The sequence below is a fragment of the Lottia gigantea genome, assembly GCF_000327385.1.
Source record: "Lottia gigantea unplaced genomic scaffold LOTGIsca_59, whole genome shotgun sequence".
Lineage (NCBI taxonomy): Eukaryota > Metazoa > Mollusca > Gastropoda > Lottiidae > Lottia > Lottia gigantea.
Genome location: NW_008710013.1, coordinates 711,533 through 730,826, shown reverse-complemented (window position 1 = coordinate 730,826; position 19,294 = coordinate 711,533). Strand labels below are relative to the sequence as shown.

The 19,294-nt window shown below is 33.8% G+C and overlaps 1 protein-coding gene across 1 annotated transcript; it reads left to right on the top strand.

Annotated features, from left to right (window-relative positions):
- Positions 1-4,661: 4,661 nt before the first annotated feature.
- On the top strand, positions 4,662-18,563 carry Syt17 (synaptotagmin 17; the record flags this gene model as incomplete). Its single annotated transcript, XM_009063694.1, has 4 exons — positions 4,662-4,856; positions 14,195-15,037; positions 16,111-16,231; positions 18,211-18,563. Exons 2-4 carry the CDS (start codon positions 14,198-14,200, stop codon positions 18,561-18,563), a joined length of 1,314 nt encoding a protein of 437 aa, XP_009061942.1. The 5' UTR covers positions 4,662-4,856; positions 14,195-14,197.
- Between the last annotated feature and the right edge of the window lie 731 nt (positions 18,564-19,294).

Genomic DNA, 19,294 nt, shown 5'->3' with positions numbered 1-19,294 from the left:
GGTTGTTTGGAAATGAAGTATTTGTAATGTCAGGTTGCCTTTCTATTCTATATCGATTGATTGATAAGGAATATTGACAGGTGCCCGATGATAATTAATAATAGACATCAAATAACATGAAATAAATATGATATATCATTCAAATACATTTTGAGATATATCAATTCGTATTCTATGATAGGTTAGGACTTAATTTTCAGAATAATACATAGTTTACTAACAGACAATATGGTTGAATATGTGACAATATTGGTTCAATAACCAGTAGAGTATACACAAGTACAGTACATAACCTGAAAATCCATGAATGATGCCAACTTGCGTAGGTTTAAAACAATAATATTATTGTTATAGTGTAATAGATCATTGACTGTCTTTTCAGTTGAAGATTAAATTTGTTCAATATCTTGAGATATATTATATTATCACTTGGTGTAGGCCTATATTCATTGCTTCATTTTGTCCTTATTCGTCAAGGGCCCCTCCATTGTCCGATTTCGAATCGAAGCGAAGTTAGGCTACTTTATATTTTATTCCGTACATAGCTTTAGGGGTTTTATTGCAATTACACCCATAAGATGCCATCAAATGGTTGTATGACATTGTCTATGTTTCTCTTCCAATTAGAGTGAGCTTGAACCTTATGATTATTTAGTCTGCTCTAGGTTATTCCGGGTTGAATCGCATCGCCGATGCGAACCGAATAAGACCATGTTCTATATAGAATGTACAGCAATATTTTGCTTGAAGTTCACTTTGCAATAATCATTCAAGGATTCTTTTTTTGGGTAACACCCTAGATTTATTTCTCTAAGATTATGATTGTTTGATATCATTAACATTTTGAAAACGGGAAATATACCTACTATATATCGAGTGCATGGTTATAATAGTAGTTGTTTTTCGTTTATGGAACTCAATTATTTTCGAGGTAGAGTCGCCATCATGTTGACAATCAGTCAATGACTGATTTGAAGGTCTGTTTCTTGATCTGTCACGAAGATGTGAAATCTCTCATTTCCTCACACCTTCACAATGTCTTAAATGGAACCCATGTGTTTTAACACTATATTATTAAATCTATGAACAATAGTTGTCGAGAAAATAATATCTTAAATTTTGTTAAGAAAGGTTAAATCCTCTCCCAATGGACGAGAAAATGTATTTATAGAGTCTTTAAACTAAAAAAAAATCAATAAAACAACACGTTAATTTTGCAAGGAAGGAAAGTAGTAAGTGAAGAATTGTAAAGCCATTAAAATATGAAGTCATACAAATAGGACATATGTAGGCGGTTTGATATTTGTAATAATATTTCTAGAATTCAATATGTAATATATTTTCTATAGCAAAACTTAATCAACTGGAAATCTGTCAATAGATGTTATTGCTTTATTTAAATCCGCAGGCTGTTGCCGGTTTTCTTTAAAGCGACACATCAATGTAGTGCTTCAACCAGAACAGAATGCAACCCAAAAAATTTGAGTGTTAATTTATTAAGTCAGTTTATAGAAAATCATTTTATCGTTTACAAATATTACATTTTCACAAAATGTAGCGACGAACAAAGGTATGTTTTTTTTTAGCTCCGTTTGATCGATTTAAAGTGCTAATGATTCCAGCGACCTCTGTGTCGAAATTATTTCGGATTCCACAAGTCGAAATTTCGGATTCCACAAGTCAAAATTTCGGATTCCACAACTCGAAATTTCGGATTCCACAACTCGAAATTTTGGATTTTAAACGCTGTCTTGTTGAAATTCACTAGCAGTTATTCTTAATTTGAGGCAAGTGTTTGTGTTTGTCATGAATACCATTGGAAAAAATATAGTAAGGGATCTTTTCCATCAAGAATTGGGTTACAAATAAATTAGATTGGTTGCCTTAGAAAGACTAAGCGTTTTAACCAATTGAACAAATTTTGAAGAGTTAAATCAAGTTATTTTTTCAGACGGACCGAAAAGGCTTTCGTACCAATCTGTGTCAAATCGTACCAAAAATTTAATTTGTACAAGATATTGTTGATTTAAAGTGATACTATGTCTTAGAATGAACATACAATTTAAGTTCTCGAAATGGTCAATATGAGTAGGCCTATATATTCTTCAGTTAGCTTACCTGGTGTCATTAAGTTACAACAGAATCCCTGTAAAATCTGGAAAATTGGAAAATTCATAAAACTAAGTAATTATTGAAAAACACCTAATTTTGATATTAAGCGTTTTTCAATAGTTATTTGCATATTTATGGATAATTATAAAGTTTTTTGGATTTATCGGATTAAATAAGAACCCTGTTATGTTATCCATGACACGTGGTATATCTACTAGCTCTTCGCCAAGTTTAAAATTCTTAAATTTTATGCTAATTCTAAGACGTAGTATCACTTTAATAAAATACAAAATAATTCATAAAATTTGGACATAAACTGCCAACAAATTTTGATGCATTGTTACTAAGTCAGGGGCAATAACTCAAATTTCATTCATTAAAAAATTGTCAAATAGAAATTTGACCAAGATCTCATTGTAATAGATCAATGGTTCCCAACATTTTTCCCCCCTGGAGTAATCATTTGAACTCCTCACACCGCCTCACGTGGACATTCAAGACATTGTAAATTTTATCATTTTTATTCAAACTAATAATAATCACACAGAATAATGGATATATAATCATGCGACCGCAATAAGATGCTGTTGCTCTTTTCTTTGCACAAGATGTACTGGAACCATAATATATACCCCCCCCCCCCCCCCCCCCCCACCCATTTGTCCACACCTCCGACATCCCAGTCCCACAACCAAGGGGATGAAAACACACCAGTTTGGGAACCAGGGTAGTAGATGATGACCAGATTTCTTTAAAATCAGATGTAAACTGTAGTCTCTATTTTGTTCAAACAAATTTTGACGCGTTTTCCTTAGTCAAGGGCAATAACTCAAAAACCGTTCATCGAAAGATCGTCAAATTCGAACTTGACCAAAACCATGAATACAAATGATCACGCTAAATTTCATTAAAATCAGATAAAAACTGTAGCCTCTATTGTGCTCACAAGCCAAAAGTGGACGGACGGACGGCCAGACGGGCGGACAGAGGCGATGATATTATTCGACCACATTATAATGTGGGCGTATAAAAAATAAATGTGGCAGAAGGTGGTTTTTACAAGCTGAATCTGTCATGCAGGGTTCAATTTAAGCGTTATCTCAATATCGAGTCAAAATGGTCCATTTTGCTGTCGACGATCTACGAATCAAATTGAATTGAATTGAATATTTTCCCTGAAAATTTTCTGCCAAATCTAGAAATATAGGGCACCTCACGACTGTCTGTTTAGCTTTAAGAAACTAACGTCATTGGCAAGATCGATCTAAATTTTACATACTGGAACATTTTGAATTGCTACCGAAAAATGCGCAATTCAATCTAAATTGAATACTGATAAAAACAGCGCAATTACTAAGTAACCTATTTTAATATTGAAAGTTTCGGACTATCAATCTTTTACAACTCTTGAAGATTTTCTGCACCATCCTTGTGAATGGAGATACGACTCTCACTACAGCCATTATTTATCAATACTTTTGTTAAAATCTTAAATACAAAATTAATGCATGTAGTTTCTCGTCCTTTTACTTTGGTTGTTCCTGCGCTTTGCCATAGAACGTAAATAAAACAATATCATGTATGATCTTGTAATCTATTTCTATTAAAATCATGAATGATTTATGTCGGTTTTAGTTAAAAATGAATTTAATACCCCGCATTTGTATATCCCCAATAGATTCAAATTTCTATATTTGTTAACCTGCATATATAAAAATATAAAAATCGTAGATAGGAAATTCTATTTACATACATGTAATCTTACTAAAATAACTTTCTGATTTATATATATTTTTAGTTGTAAACTCCTGTCCTCTACTCTGTAATGATTTGAATTATTACAATATTTTATTAAGTTTATGAACATATTAAACAAAAATATTATATCTTTTAACAATATATTATTGAAAGGGGTAGTATATGTAAAAAGTTTTCATTATCAAAAACGTCGTAAATTATACCTGAAATACTAATTGTTAATTAAACAGTTTGACCTAGATTTGGTGTTTGGCTTTATAATGGCTCGATATTATTACTGAAAACCTTTAGAATACAAAGGAGACACATGTTTTATTCAAGTCCGTACAGTAATTTTCTAACATCTTCCAAAATGCATAACCAACTTAAAAACTTTACGTTATGTTTTTAAATATTTTGGCGTTTTTTTGATTTTTTAGTTAAAACATTCCTCTAGATTTTGTTGTAAAGTTTTCACAAATTTGAGCCAAAAACATTTCGACCTACAAAAAAGCAGAATGTCCCTTTATGATCCCATCGTATTATTGACTATCAATACGAGTGAAATAGTGGGTATGCACAAGATATGAGCCTTTGTTTTTTGGGCCTTTCCAATACTATTGTTTAGATTATAATTAGAATCAGCATTACGAAATATGTTCAGGAAACCAAAGGCCCTATTTCCGATGCCTTCTCACGAAACTGATGAATTAATGACAATAATTGAATCCAAGGAAATGACTATCCACTCCCGTCTGCCGATTTCTCGACCTGCCGCCATATTATTGATTTATTTTATTGAGAGTGATGAGGAAACGTTCATATTAATCTTATTTCGATACAGTCAAGCATTCTCTTAGATTTTTAAACAGTTAATGACAGATGCATTGTTGATGTTCATGTTTTCTGGTAGCAGAGGGTAGCTTGATACGTCTGCTTTGTGTTACTGGATTTATAGTTCCGGATGGCAGTCGTGTTAAATCTGTAAACAGATCATTGAAATAAAGGTAGGGTTTTCTACAAATGTACAGACGATTTCACAAGTATAATTGGCGTTTCAATGGAAGTACTGGCAAAGACTATGAATATAATATGTTACATTTTCAAAATTTGTTCGCCACCATCGTTTTTAACCATTTGTAATAAAAAAAACTGGCATAACTCAGAGCCTTGTGAGGCTAAAATGTTAAAAATTACATTAACAGTGTTTTTTTAAATGTACATCTTCAGGGTGGTAAATTTCAGCAGTTTCGATTTAGCTTGATATAAATTGTTACTGTAGTTTTGAGAAAATCGGAAATGATTATCGCCTTGTCGACAATAAGATCGAGATTTAAAAGAATTGGAACAGTAAGGTTATTAAAAGTAGCATCTACAATCGGTAGATAAAAATTCTAATGTTAGAACCACAATCAAACCCATACACATTCAAAAAACCGTGCAATATTCACCTGATACAATGTAACGTATGTTAGGAAAGTCGTGTATCCAGAATCAATCACTTGTCTAGATTATGGGTTCTTCAGAGACAATGGCCTAAATTAAAGACGGTATGTTAGTAAAGCCAGCCATAAAGAAACATTGTATCTGTGTGTTAGGGAGTTGTTTCTCTTGAAACAAACTGGCCTAGATACAGAAGTTATGTTAGGGAAGCCTGTTCTGTAGAAACACTGTCCTAGGTTAACTACAGGCAGCATATTATGAGGAAAGCCGATTCTTATAAACACTGTACCTTTTACTGACTTACAGTAGTATTTCGGGAAGCCGGTTCTATAGAAGTTTTGGACTGAATTACAGGCGGTATGCTTGGGAAGCCGGATCTATAGAAACTTTGAACAAGGTTCCAGTCAGGAAAGTTGATTCTATAGAAACTTTGGCCAGATACACTGGACTAAGTTAACTCTCGAATTATTATAGGATGTCGTGTTTTCGTCCACTCTTCTCAATAACAATATTGGTCCACTCTTATCAATATCAATATTGGTCCACTCTCCTCGATGACGATATTAGTTCACTCTTCTCAAAAACAATTTTGGTCCACTCTTCTCCATAACAATATTGGCCCACTCTTCTCAATAACAATATTGGCCCACTCTTCTCCATTACAATATTGGTCCACTCTTCTCAATATCGATATTGGCCCACTCTTCTCAATAACAATATTGGCCCACTCTTCTCCATTACAATATTGGTCCACTCTTCTCAATATCGATATTGGCCCACTCTTCTCAATACCAATATTGGTCCACTCTATTCATTAACAAAAATGGATCCACACTTTTCGACAACGATATGGATCCCACATCAAAATTGAATGGACTAAGAACTATTGAAAACCTAATGCATTATCTTTTTACAAAAGACACAGTCTGTCATAAATGCTTCCATTGACTGCTCCATCCTTGGTTACTTTCCTTAGTTACACCATAGTTGTGTTATATATTATATACATAGCTCTAGCCAAGGTTGGTTAGGAACATCAGCATGGTGTCAAGTATAGGCCTACCATGACGTTAAAGGAATTTGGCGAAAGCAGAGGTCAGCAATGATAATATCTACTGGTGAATGTTTCTATCATGTAGATTCTTCATGTTGCTGAATCAGAGTTTCTCATAAGAACCAATTTTAGAGTTGGTGCACTAGTTATTTACTTAGTAACTCTCAACGTTATTCTGTACACAGAAAATTGGACGAAACACACACTTTTGTCTGGACATGATGAAGTTGTATAGTTTCATAGCGCTTATATAATAGTAGCCGACATGGGAAGTAATTATTATTTTTATACCATGTAATTGTAACTTTTGTCAATTATAAGAGTGTGTGTGAAAGGCTTCGGAGAAAATTGTAAGCCGTTGGCTGTAATAGATTTAGAAAAGATCTTGCCTTTGTAAGAATCCCAATCATGAAGCCATTTAATTTGATCAATCTCTATCTAGGCTAGGCATTGATCTTTCGTTCAAATCTAGTTAGTTATATTTTAGCCTAAAGCCTGATCTAAAATAGGTTCCAGAAATAGAGCTTTTCACATGCTTGGCATCTGCCTATATAAACTCGAAAGTTCGTTGATTTTGACAAAACTAAATCATTTTTATACGCCCACATGAAATGGGGGCGTTTATTGCCGTCACCCATGTCCGTCGGTCCGTCCGTCCGTCCATCCGTCAGTCTACAAGACACAATTGACAAAACTTGGTATGAGTGTTCGTAATCACCATAGGATGAAACCTATTGAAAAATCAGGCGAATCGAAAAATATTTAGTATAAGTTATTGACCTGTTTCTTGAAAACGCGTTCAATTTTTAGCTCGTAAACACTCTAGAAGGCATAATTCTTGGTGGATATTGACGAAACTTGACATGAGTGTTTGTTATAATCCAAGGATAAACCCTGTTGAAAATCAGAAAAATCGAAAAATATTTAGTATGAGTTATTGCCCTTGTTCTTGAAAACGCGTTAAATTTTTTTACAGCTCGTAAACACTCTAGAAGGCACACTTCTTGACGGATTTTGACAAAACTTGGTGTGAGTGTTCATAATCACCCAAGGATGAACCCTATTGAAAATCAAAAAATTGAAAAATAATTAGTATGAGTTATTGACCTTGCTATTGAAAACGTGTTCAATTTTTAGCTCGTAATCACTCTAAAAGGGACAATTCTTGACGGATTTTGATGAAACTTGGTGTGAATGTTCGTAATCACCAAACGATGAACCCTATTGAAAATCAGAAGAAATTTTAGTATGAGTTATTGTCCTTGTTCTTGAAAACTCTTTCAAATTTAGCTCTTAAACACTAAAAGGCATGATTCTTGCTGGATTTTGACAAAACTTGGTTTTATTATTCAGCCCCGCGCTGAAGATTGAATATTTGCCTTCTAGAGTTTTCACGAGCTAAAAATTAAACATGTTTTCAAGAACAAGGGCAATAACTCATACTCAATATCATTCAGTATTGCCCTAAAGAGTTCAAAAGAAGTGTATGACTGAAGGTTGAATATTTCATACTGGTGATTGTTACTGTACTGATAAATAATTTTAGTCAAAATCAAAGCGGCCAGTGGGCGTACATTACTTTGCCTGGCAAGCTATCTTCTTGACCATTAGTCAAGAAATGTGCCGTCATTTTCAAGAGAAGAATGAGAGTTTCCGACTCTCATTAATGTATATTGATGAATAATCCATTGCTCTATCACTAGAAGTTACGCCTACAAGCCTGTGCCTGTGCTTTCGTAACATTGCTTAACCACAATGTTACAACTTAAAATTCCTAATGATATTGTTGGTGCAAGGTGTGAGCCAAACTGTCAGTGGTAATAACATTATATATTGTAATAGCATCAATTTGGTGCCATTATTACGTACCTCTATTGATTATGGAAATATCCAAATAAAAATGTCCTACAATATTAATTGTTCTTAATACTTAATGGTGGTTCCTCGCCTTTCGATTAACACAACACAGTAATATAGTTGATTTGAGTCTTGAATATATGTAAAGAGTCTTTAGAAGTACCAGAAAAATCGCATAATTCCTTTAAAAATATCTCAACAAGGAATTTATTTTCTTATTTCTACAGATGTTTTTTCTTTATGATATGACAGGGTTTCAAGAAAAGACTCTTTCTAACTTTAAAACGCGGATAATTTTGGACACATATAGATTTGAAGGCTCAAATTTCGACGTTGAACTGTGAACACTAATATTACTTATAACTTGTAATATATATATTATGTCGTTCAAATCTTATACTAAAATTACTGATTGGCTTAGCTAAATAATTTTTGTTTCTATGACAAAGGTACGATTGATCAAAAAATGTCCCTTTAAGCTCTTAAAGATGGGTTTCCTCATTTTTTAGTGTCAAATTAAGCAAACTTTTTGATGAATTGATGTTTCTAATGAATTATCATGCATTCTTAATCATATCATTTTGTTCTTATTACATATAACTAAAGAGTTTTAACCAATCATAAATGTCCATATATGTACAGTCTGGATAAACAAAAAAAAAAAGACTTTTTGACCTTTCTTGATCGGGTCACTCATTGGAATTCTGGTGTTAATTCTCTTCTAATTTAGCTAATTATGAAATAATTATTGACTTGTGAGACAAACTGATATTTTTCCAAGTCATTAGAACACATCTACTTTCTATTCATATAAGTATTAGCATTTTCATTTTCATAAATGGAAATAAGGGAACCCATCTTTAAGCTTTTGACTTCTCGTTTTTCTTTGAAAATGTGATGACGTCCACTCATAAGCAGAAGCGTGGGTGGATTTTAAACCAACCGCCATTGGACTTAATATTTTGATATTCTATTGATTACAACGTTCCTTATATAGATAGAAGCTGATTAAAATTACTGATTATAAATTATTAGCAATTAAATACATTTTTCTCTTGAAAGGGAAAACAATCATTCTCCCCCGAAATAATTGGATTTTATATGAGAAATTTCAAGTTCAGCTTATTTCGGTAGGGAATTAATTAGGTCAAACCATTCTTACTTCTTAATCTGCAGAGTTCGTGTCGTTTTCAAAGCCCGACAACACGAATTGATTAATGTATTAAAAAGTGTGTAAATTATCTTCATATTATTTGTCTTTTTAATAATAATATTTGTCACGTTCTTTATCACTTGCAATTTTGTATTCACAAAATAAGCCGTCTTTCCTTTATTAAAAGATCGAAGCACAAGTCAAATCAAATTTTGTAAGATTAATGTTCATAATATGAACAAATATATATTATACTACGCATCAGAAATGATGCATTCGAGTTGCTCATCGTGTGCTTATGATTTTTAAACATCTTAATATAAACGCGCTGTATTTGGTTCTAAATAGGATCCAGATCTGATTGTATAAATTCTTAAAATCGCGTGGTCATTTCTTAGGTAGAAATGACTAATCTTATAAAATTAAAGTATTTTACGTGTTTTATCTCCTATCTTATTTACCTTTTTCAATTTGAGTCTTCTAGAACCTAATTTTAATCTTTGACTTTCTTCATTGGATCGTGTTATCTGAATCGTAACCTTGAATATTACGGAATTTAAATTAGATCACGTGACATTTTCTGCATATCATTATTATTCGTGTTTTTAATGAGAAATACATCGGTGGGTTCGTTTTGCAGCATTGCCCAACTGCACAAAAACGACTTGTAAAACGAAACTAAAGTTTGCTTCTAAAATCTGAAATGGCCATTTGTTTCACATGAAACGAAATATTTCAATCTGTTGTCCCGCATCGATTTTCTTTTTATTTATTATTTGGACCTGTTAGGGAAATCGAAACTATATTTTCAAGACTTTCGTACTGTGCCTTTTTACAGAGACATACTTTTCGCTATTATGGTGACAATACAACCATACAACCTCACCGGTCACGGTTTTAGATTCCGCAATACTTATTTTCCTGTGGATCCATCTGAACATTTTTTGTAAACAATCGCAGGTTCGTCTATTTTTGTCTCCACTGCCGACAGAAGTGTGGAGCCAATCAACCCCAGCTTCTACCTTGTCCACCAGGACAATCTGGGACTTATCTGGAACCAGTAGGGTTTGAGCCACTGCCGAATTATAGAGCACATCGATTATGAGAATTTCAAACTTCTCCTCGCTTGATAATTCAGATTTACTATTCAGAAGATTTTTACTTTCAAACATTTCAGTTACCATTTTTTCTAGCACGTGGGCGACGTTATAGGCTAGCAGTAGAGGGACATAACTCTTGCAAGTTATGACCAATATTTTATTTATTGAACTTGTCTTGTTTCATTTTATGGATTTATGTATTTTATATTACGGTTCTGATCGTTTGTACTTGGTATTTATTTTATTGCAGATATTACCATGCGGCAAAACGAACCCACCGGAAATAAATTACCCCAAAAACTAAAATCTTACCCCAAAAACTTAAATTTCTCCGTGTATTTCCTGTGAACTTTGTTCTATTCAAATTTTAGATACTGTTTAGAATTACAATTTATGAAATGAATGACGAATAATAATGATATGCAGAAAATGTCACGTGATCTAATTTAATTTCCGTAATATTCAAGGTTACGATTCAGCGAACACGATCCAATGAAGAAAGTCGAAAGATTACGATTCAGCGAATACGATCCAGTGGAGAAGTTCTAAAGATCACAATTCAGCGAACACGATCCAGTGAAGAAAGTCGAAAGATTACGATTCAGCGAACAAGATCCAGTATGAAGTTCCAAAGGTTAAATTCGCGTTCTGCGTTCTACAAAGTTTACGGTTAAAATTAGGTTGTAGAAGACTCAAATTGAAAAAGTAAATAAGATAGGAGATAAAACACGTAAAAATGCTTTAATTTTATAAGATTAGTCATTTCTACCTAAGAAATGACCACGCGATTTTAAGAATTTATACAATCAGACCTGGATCCTATTTTGAACCAAATACAGCGCCATACACTATCCTGAGTTTCAGAAACAGGAATTTATTTTTTGGCTTACATAATCAGTAACACTGTATACAGCTCATCGTCGAAATTTGAGCCTTCAAATCCATGTGTGTCCATAATTATCACGTTTGGAAGTTGAAATTCTAAAATAGAAAACACATAATAATATGTCGGAATAGACAGTAAAATTTCTAGTTTGAGGTAAATTTAAAGGGATTATGCTACTTTCGTGCGTTTTCGTACTTCTAAAGACTATTAAAGCACAATAAAGACCAGAATCAATCCCCGAAAATGCCAACTGTTCCCCTTTAAAGAGACAACAATTTATACTAATTATATTACTATTGAAAATACATGGATATTTTCATGGAAGTTCGAATTTGACATATTTTCGATGAACGGTTTTTGAGATATTGCCCTTGACTTAGAACGCCTTGAAATTTGTTAAAAATTGTTCGTGAGCAGGATTGAAGCTACAGTTTTCATCCGATTCTGATGAAACTTCGTGTGATCATTGTAATTCATAAGATCTCGGACAAGTTCTAACTTGACGCATTTTCAATGAACGGGTTTTGAATTATTGCCCTTGACTTTGTTAAAACGCGTCAAAATTTGTTAAAAATAGTTCGTGAGCAGGATTGAAGCTATAGTTTTCAACCGATTCTGATGAAACTTGGTGTGATCATTGGAATTGATAAGATCTCGGACAAGTTCTAACTTGACGCATTTTCGATGCACGGTTTTTGAGTTATTGCCCTTGACTTTGTTAAAACGCGTCGAAATTTGTTAAAAATAGTTCATGAGCAGGATTGAAGCTACAGTTTTCAACCGATTCTGATGAAACTTGGTGTGATCATTGGAATTGATAAGATCTCGGACAAGTTCTAACATGACGCATTTTCGATGAACGGTTTTTGAGTTATTGCCCTTGACTTTGTTAAAACACGTTGAAATTTGTTAAAAAAAAGTTCGTTAGCAGGATTGAAGCTACAGTTTTCAACCGATTCTGATGAAACTTGGTGTGATCATTGGAATTGATAAGATCTCGGACAAGTTCTAACTTGACACATTTTCAATGAACGGTTTTTGAGTTATTGCCCTTGACTTTGTAAAAACACGTCAAAATTTGTTAAAAATAGTTTGTGAGCAGGATTGAAGCTACAGTTTTCAACTGATTCTGATGAAACTTGGTGTGATCATTGGAATTGATAAGATCTCGGACAAGTTGTAACTTGACGCATTTTAGATGAACGGTTTTTGAGTTATTGCCCTTGACTTTGTTAAAAAGTGTTGAAATTTGTTAAAAATAGTTTGTGAGCAGGATTGACGCTACAGTTTTCAACCGATTCTGATGAAACTTGGTGTGATCATTGAAATTGATAAGATCTCGGACAAGTTCTAACTTGACGCATTTTCGATGAAATGTTTTTGAGTTAATGCCATTAACTTACGAAAAACGCGTTAAAATTTGTTTGTGAGCACAATAGAAGCTACAGTTTTCAACCGATTCTGATGAAACTTGGTTTGATCATTGGAATTGATAAGATCTCGGACAAGTTCTAACAAGAGATATTTTTGATGAACATTTTTTGAGTTATTGCCCTTGACTTTGTAAACACGCATCAAAAGTTGTTTTTTGCCCTTGATTAGAGCTGTGTGATTTAATTGTTTGTTGTATTTGGGTTATTGATATTGATTTTAAAAAATTTTGTTGAATTATTCAGCATGAATAATTTCTTCAATATGAGAAAATTCGTACTTTAGTCACTAAAGACTGTTTTATTTTTTCTGACAGCTGCCAGTGGGCATATGTTACCTTGCAACGCAAGCTATATTTTTAATTCGGAAAACTTAGTAACTAAAGATAATGTAAATAATTTCAACAATAACTAAATTGTCCATTTAATGTCACTAACATACCGGAATGTCCGGGGTGAATGTTTTTTTATTCACCTTTGATTACAGATAGATCTCCTTAAAGGGACAGATTCGCTTTCCGTTTGACCTTAGCGCTAGTAGTGGTGTTCCCTGCTTGCCGTCGAAATATGACCCTAAAAATCCACGTGGGTCCAGTATTCTCCACACTTGAGTTAAAAAGATAGACTGTCATAATATAGAAAAGACAAATATAGAAATAGAAAGTGAAATTTCTGGTCTGAGGTATTCCTGATGAAATTTTGCGACTCCAGTACTTCTGGGGACTATATATTTACATGTTTCGAGACCCAATCAACGCCCGAAAATAGCGAATCTGTCCCTTAAAGTTTGCCACATGATATTTTTATTCATTCCGCATTTCCAGCTATTGTTTAACATTGTTACTTAGAAATTTGGTATATATAGGGCCCACTGATCTGCATTACCAAAATCGTATATCACTATTGATATTATTATATATTAATTGTTCTCTTCTGGACATCTAGGTGGAAGCCTTGTAATATAAAGAAATGGCATTTCCTCTAGCAGGTGATTGACACAGTTGTCTGTGAATTTGAACTTCCCATCGTCAATTGCGACTGATTTTCCTCAGTTGACACTTGAATTAAATGTCAGTAGGTTAATTGGAAACGGTGGCATTGCAGTCGATGACACAACGGGAAATAATTCTTTATCTCTGTTTTTGGAAAAGACTTTTATTTTTTTTTATTAGAATAGGAGCAATTGGAATCCCCATTTATTAGCTAATTACAAGTTCATTATGGACTTGAGAGACAAAATGTTAATTTTATCACCATTATTTGTATAATGAATAATTGGAAAGTGACCCATCTTTAAATTTGAAAGGCCTTCTTTGTTTTTTCGTGTCTCTTCTTTTTTTGTAATTAAATTGTACATTTTAAATTGTCATTTCTTATTGTTACATTATACTTTTATGTATTTTATTTTATTCTTTATTGTAGACGATGCGATATTTAGAGAAGCTGATTGAAGTCTTCTGTACCAATGGTTGTAAACGTTGTTGTGACTGTTGCTTTGAAACAGAGAAGAAGGAAAAACGGATTGAAATTAGACATTCGTTCCGAGACTCCATCTTAGATTCTACTAGCAGTAATGCTGAAAGTTTGAGAAGTTTTCGTGAACGACACGATTCCGAAAATTCAAGAACGGATTCTGTTTCCTCCACTGGAACACCCGATTATAAACGATATCACACTACCCCAATTATTGATATGAAACCGATTGAATTTTGGACGGCAAATAGAGAAAATGTACAACCGAAAACAAAACGACGACTTCCGAGTGAAAGCGAAATAAGTATAGACAATTTTCAAAGAGATTTATATGACAATCTACCAGAAGAGACCCCATGTTTGACTGACGAAGAAAAACTTGCGCAGTATCAACTAGGACAAATTCATTTTGGCCTGCAATATGAAGTTTCTTCGAAAACATTAGTTGTTAAGATAATCGAGGCTAAAGATTTACCTCCGCCATATTGTTTAGACGAGAACAAGCAAGACATGTCTCATTCCAATCCTTACTGTAAAATTTCTCTACTTCCGGATCAGAAAAACTCCCAACAGACAACAGTTCAAAGGAAAACACAAGAACCTATGTGGAACGAGTACTTCTCTTTTGAAATACCATATAAGGAAGTTCAAATGAGAACATTGGAAATATTAGTCAAAGATTTTGATAAATTTTCCCGCCATTGTGTGATTGGTCAGATTTATCTGCCCTTGAATAGTGTTAATTTGATTAAAGGTGGTCACATGTGGAAACCCTTGATTCCTGGTAGTCCAGTAAGTATCACTCTATATTACAGATTGTTTATCTGAATCGAACAAAATTTTTGATTCAAATAATAATATACATGTAGGCTACACTCTCAAACTGATTGACTGACATTGATCACGGTATTGTTCGAGAGAAGTCACAAAAGTCACAACGAGAATTTTCGAAAATCACCGTTAAATTTAGAGATCATACGCTACATCAGGTTCCATTATTACATTCGATTTTTTGCATAAACAATACACAAACTACCGCTGTTGGATGATCTGACAAAAATATTTATGAATGAAATTCTAGGGATGTACATAAGCAAGTGAACTCTTTCATAAACTGGGGAGGAACAAGTCTTAATTCACACGACCTTGATTTACGTTTGTAAACATACCATGCGTTGAATTTATCTGACTTACATTAACATTCAACCATTTGTGTTTAATGTGTCAACAGTAGGCCTACTGATACGTAATTAAATAAGTTTACTCTCCATTAACAATTAAGGGGTCAGGGGAGGAGGTGAACATCCCTTATGGCCATGGCTATGGCTAGTACTTTAACTGTCCATTCCGGTAAGAATAGCAAAGTTCGACTCGGGAATCTTTTGTCGATATCTAAATCATAATCTGGGGTTTCCAACCGAGAATTACGAATATCATGTACGTATCCAACTTGTTTTTATATGTAGTTAATAGTTCTTCGCGCCACAAGTCATTTTACATTTCTATATAGTGCTTTAAAAGTGAATCAGTCCTGTTAAGACTATAATTAATATATTTTATCACCAAAAAGAAAATAAATTAATATGTATTTTAAACAATTTTTATTGCTTTTTGAAGAAACAAAATATATATTTTTTCACAAATTGAGCATTTAGCTTAAGTCTATCAACAATATTGTGAGAGTAACACGATGAAAATTGAACTGTTTCGACTGATACATCGAGGATGTCAGTCATTCTGGTTTAGTTTATCATTTCGGTATATCATCATAGACCCACATCATCATCTACCAAACCAATATTAGTCATTCTTCACCAAACCAGAGTGTCTCGATATTTGACATAATCAATCTTAATTCATTTCAGGAAAGACAAGATTTGGGTGAAATTCTTCTATCCTTGAACTATTTACCTAGTGCCGGAAGATTGAACGTTGATATCATCAAAGGGAAGCAACTCCAGCAAACTGAAATAGTAGGTGGCGCTGGTAAGTATCTGAATACTGATAGTCTGCTGAAATGGAAATAACCTCTTCATCTGTCTGCACAGCATTATTTTTGCAGTGTTCCTATCACTACATGAAAAGGAGGATTGACTATATGGTGGATAGAGAATTCAATAATTCTTGTATTTAGCGTATTTAGATTTGTTTTCATATGTTATTGACACCACATTTTACTACCGTTTTGTCGGTTGATGATTAGTTTGTTTGGAAATTGAACTATTCCGATTTTGAAGTTATAACTCGTAACCCGTTCACCGAAAACCAGTTTCATCATATTTGAATTAGAAGTGTCCGCAATCTTATCATTCAAAATTTTTACGCCAAGTTAGTCGATCTAACCTATATTAACGAGTCTTGAAACCCAGACCAAGTTTGACTGAAAGTAAATGAGAAAAAGATCCAAATACAATTGTTACTGTTGATATAATACAGATAGCTAACTTAAAGCTTGTATATTCTTCTCTAGAAGCAAATGACTTTGTTGATATGTATTGCCCACGCTTTTCTATAAATAACACTAAATTGATGAAAGTGACCACAGGCATGTTGCCATAGTTACAGGAGATTGGTGCCGACTAATCAATATTACCAGGAATGTTGCAAGATTATATTGATGACATGTCTTTCTATAAAACTATCGGTTTTTTCTTTTTATTTACTGAACTGGAAATGCTGAAATAGATTGTCAGCTAGCAAGAGTTAAAAAGACTTCCCCACGTCACCTGAACGGCCATATTATGTCCACTCTCAAGCAAAATGCTTTGCAGTATTTCTTTTCAAATAAAATATCTTCTTTTAGCCCCAGATGAGGCCTTGGATGAGTTTTCTAAATGTTGGACGACTGTTTTTATTTTTTTTAAATTTTGCCCTAAATTATGTCCCAGTCAATCCTCTCGAATCATAGGCGACCCCCAACAACAGTCCCCCAGACCGGCGGTCCTAGGCTGTACTCTCTATAGTTGTTCCAGCCGTGTCCCATCTGTCTACCTGAAGGTCCCGTGTCTTTTTGGCCTTCGTCTCTTTCGTTTTACCAGGGTTTCATGATAGCGCCTGTTTAGGGATATACTACTGGTTTGCTTCATCAGGCGCTGCAAAAGATTCGTCAAAATTGTAGTCTCTATCGCGATCACAAACAATTGACGGCGATATACATCCGCTTAATAAAGTTGTGTAAAATTAAATAGACACCTTTTTACGTACCCGTCAGTATAGTTATCCTGACTCGAATTGTCATCATATTCTAATTATCTGCATCTTAATTAAAGCTTGTTGGTTTTCAAATTGATATGACGAAATATTATATTTTAATAAGAATGGAATAGGTTATTTGAATATATTCAATACATTAATGATGAGTGAAAGATTGTAGGAAATCCGCTCAAAACGTCAATGAATTAACTGCCTACATTTTGTAGAACTTATCAATGAACACTGCGTAATAACATCTGTTAAAAGTAACCTTTGACTTTGATATATAACGAAGATGTTCAGTTATATTTTCATGACATTATGAGACCAACAGTTTAATCCAATGAACAGATTTTATATTCTGTAAGCACCTGCTTCATTGTTCAAGTTTAGCCCACGACTCAACTCAGATCTATTTAGATTAATAATATTTCAATCACCTATGACCACAACTACTGATTAAATTTTACATAATTTCAATCTCAGGGTAACATTGCTAATGGTTAAAAATATTCGCTTCTTGTTAACCAATAATGATGCCCTTGACATCGTAAAATCATGATTCTTATATATTTTTGTCAAGGGCAAAAACTTTAGAACTGTTCGTCAAGACATCGTCAATTTCGAACGAATTCGAGATCTTATCAATCTAAATATCTATACCTAGTCACAGGGGTGACGGCAATATACGCCAAAAATGTCAAGTGGGTAAAACATTGCAGATAAAGAAAGTATTTAGAAAATTTCAAATTGTATCAATGTTATCATTTCAGATCCATTAGTTAAAGTTACGTTGATCCATTTTGAGAAACCGATCAAAACTAAGAAGACTTCCATCAAGAAGAGCACTATTGATCCAATATTTAACGAATCGATTAGTTTTAATATCACACCACAACAATTGGAGAACACAAGTCTCGTCATCAGTGTCTGGCACCACGGTACGAAGAGTAAGGACGAATTTGTAGGGCGAATCGTCTTGGGACGTTACGGTACAGGCCCTCACGAGTTTACACACTGGTCCCGTATGCTTCAATGTCAGCGATCACCTGTTGCACAGTGGCATTCGTTACGCTTGCGTGCTGAATGCGATCAGGTCTCTCCTGCATCTATCGCAGTACAGTGAAGAGTCAAAAGGGATAACACAATGTTCCGTGCATGAATGAAAGGGAGATCATCAGTAAAATTTTTTATTATGATGCCGTAATATCTTTATATACAGACCAAATGTCGTAACGTAAGTCGTAACATCTTGACATTGCATTGTGGTTTTTAGAAATCTGCATAGAGCAGTTCTATTAGAACAATATGCATACACGTACAAAAAAGCGTATTAGGAGTCGCAATCGCCATTGAAACTGCCAGCTCGAGATGCACAAGCTTTTCCATGGACTCACGATCTGTTCCCATATTTATAGAATATACATTAACACGGTCAATTGGCTTATGCATGAGAAGTCAATTTTCTTTAAGCAAGGGGGTATGAGTGTTCTCACAATATTATCCGCTCTCGCCAAATTACATGGGTATATTGAAACACCCATTGTAATTGGTTGAAACTTCCTCTGTAGGCCTATTCGTCAACTTCTCATTGCAAGCTACGCCATATGTTACGCAGTGGCTTATTGGACAGTAATAATGAAGGCTACAATGATGAGTTGTAGCGAAAGGTGAGGTAACTATGTATCATTAGTTTAAAGAAATTCAAATTAACATTTAATCTTGACCACGCACATGATTTGAAAAATTCATAAAAAAACTGTCGAAATTTTCTGCATTTTATAAACTGATAAGATGAAAATGTGACACCATTACTCTCTTGGAAATGGGTCCCTAACATCCTTGCACTTTGGAGAA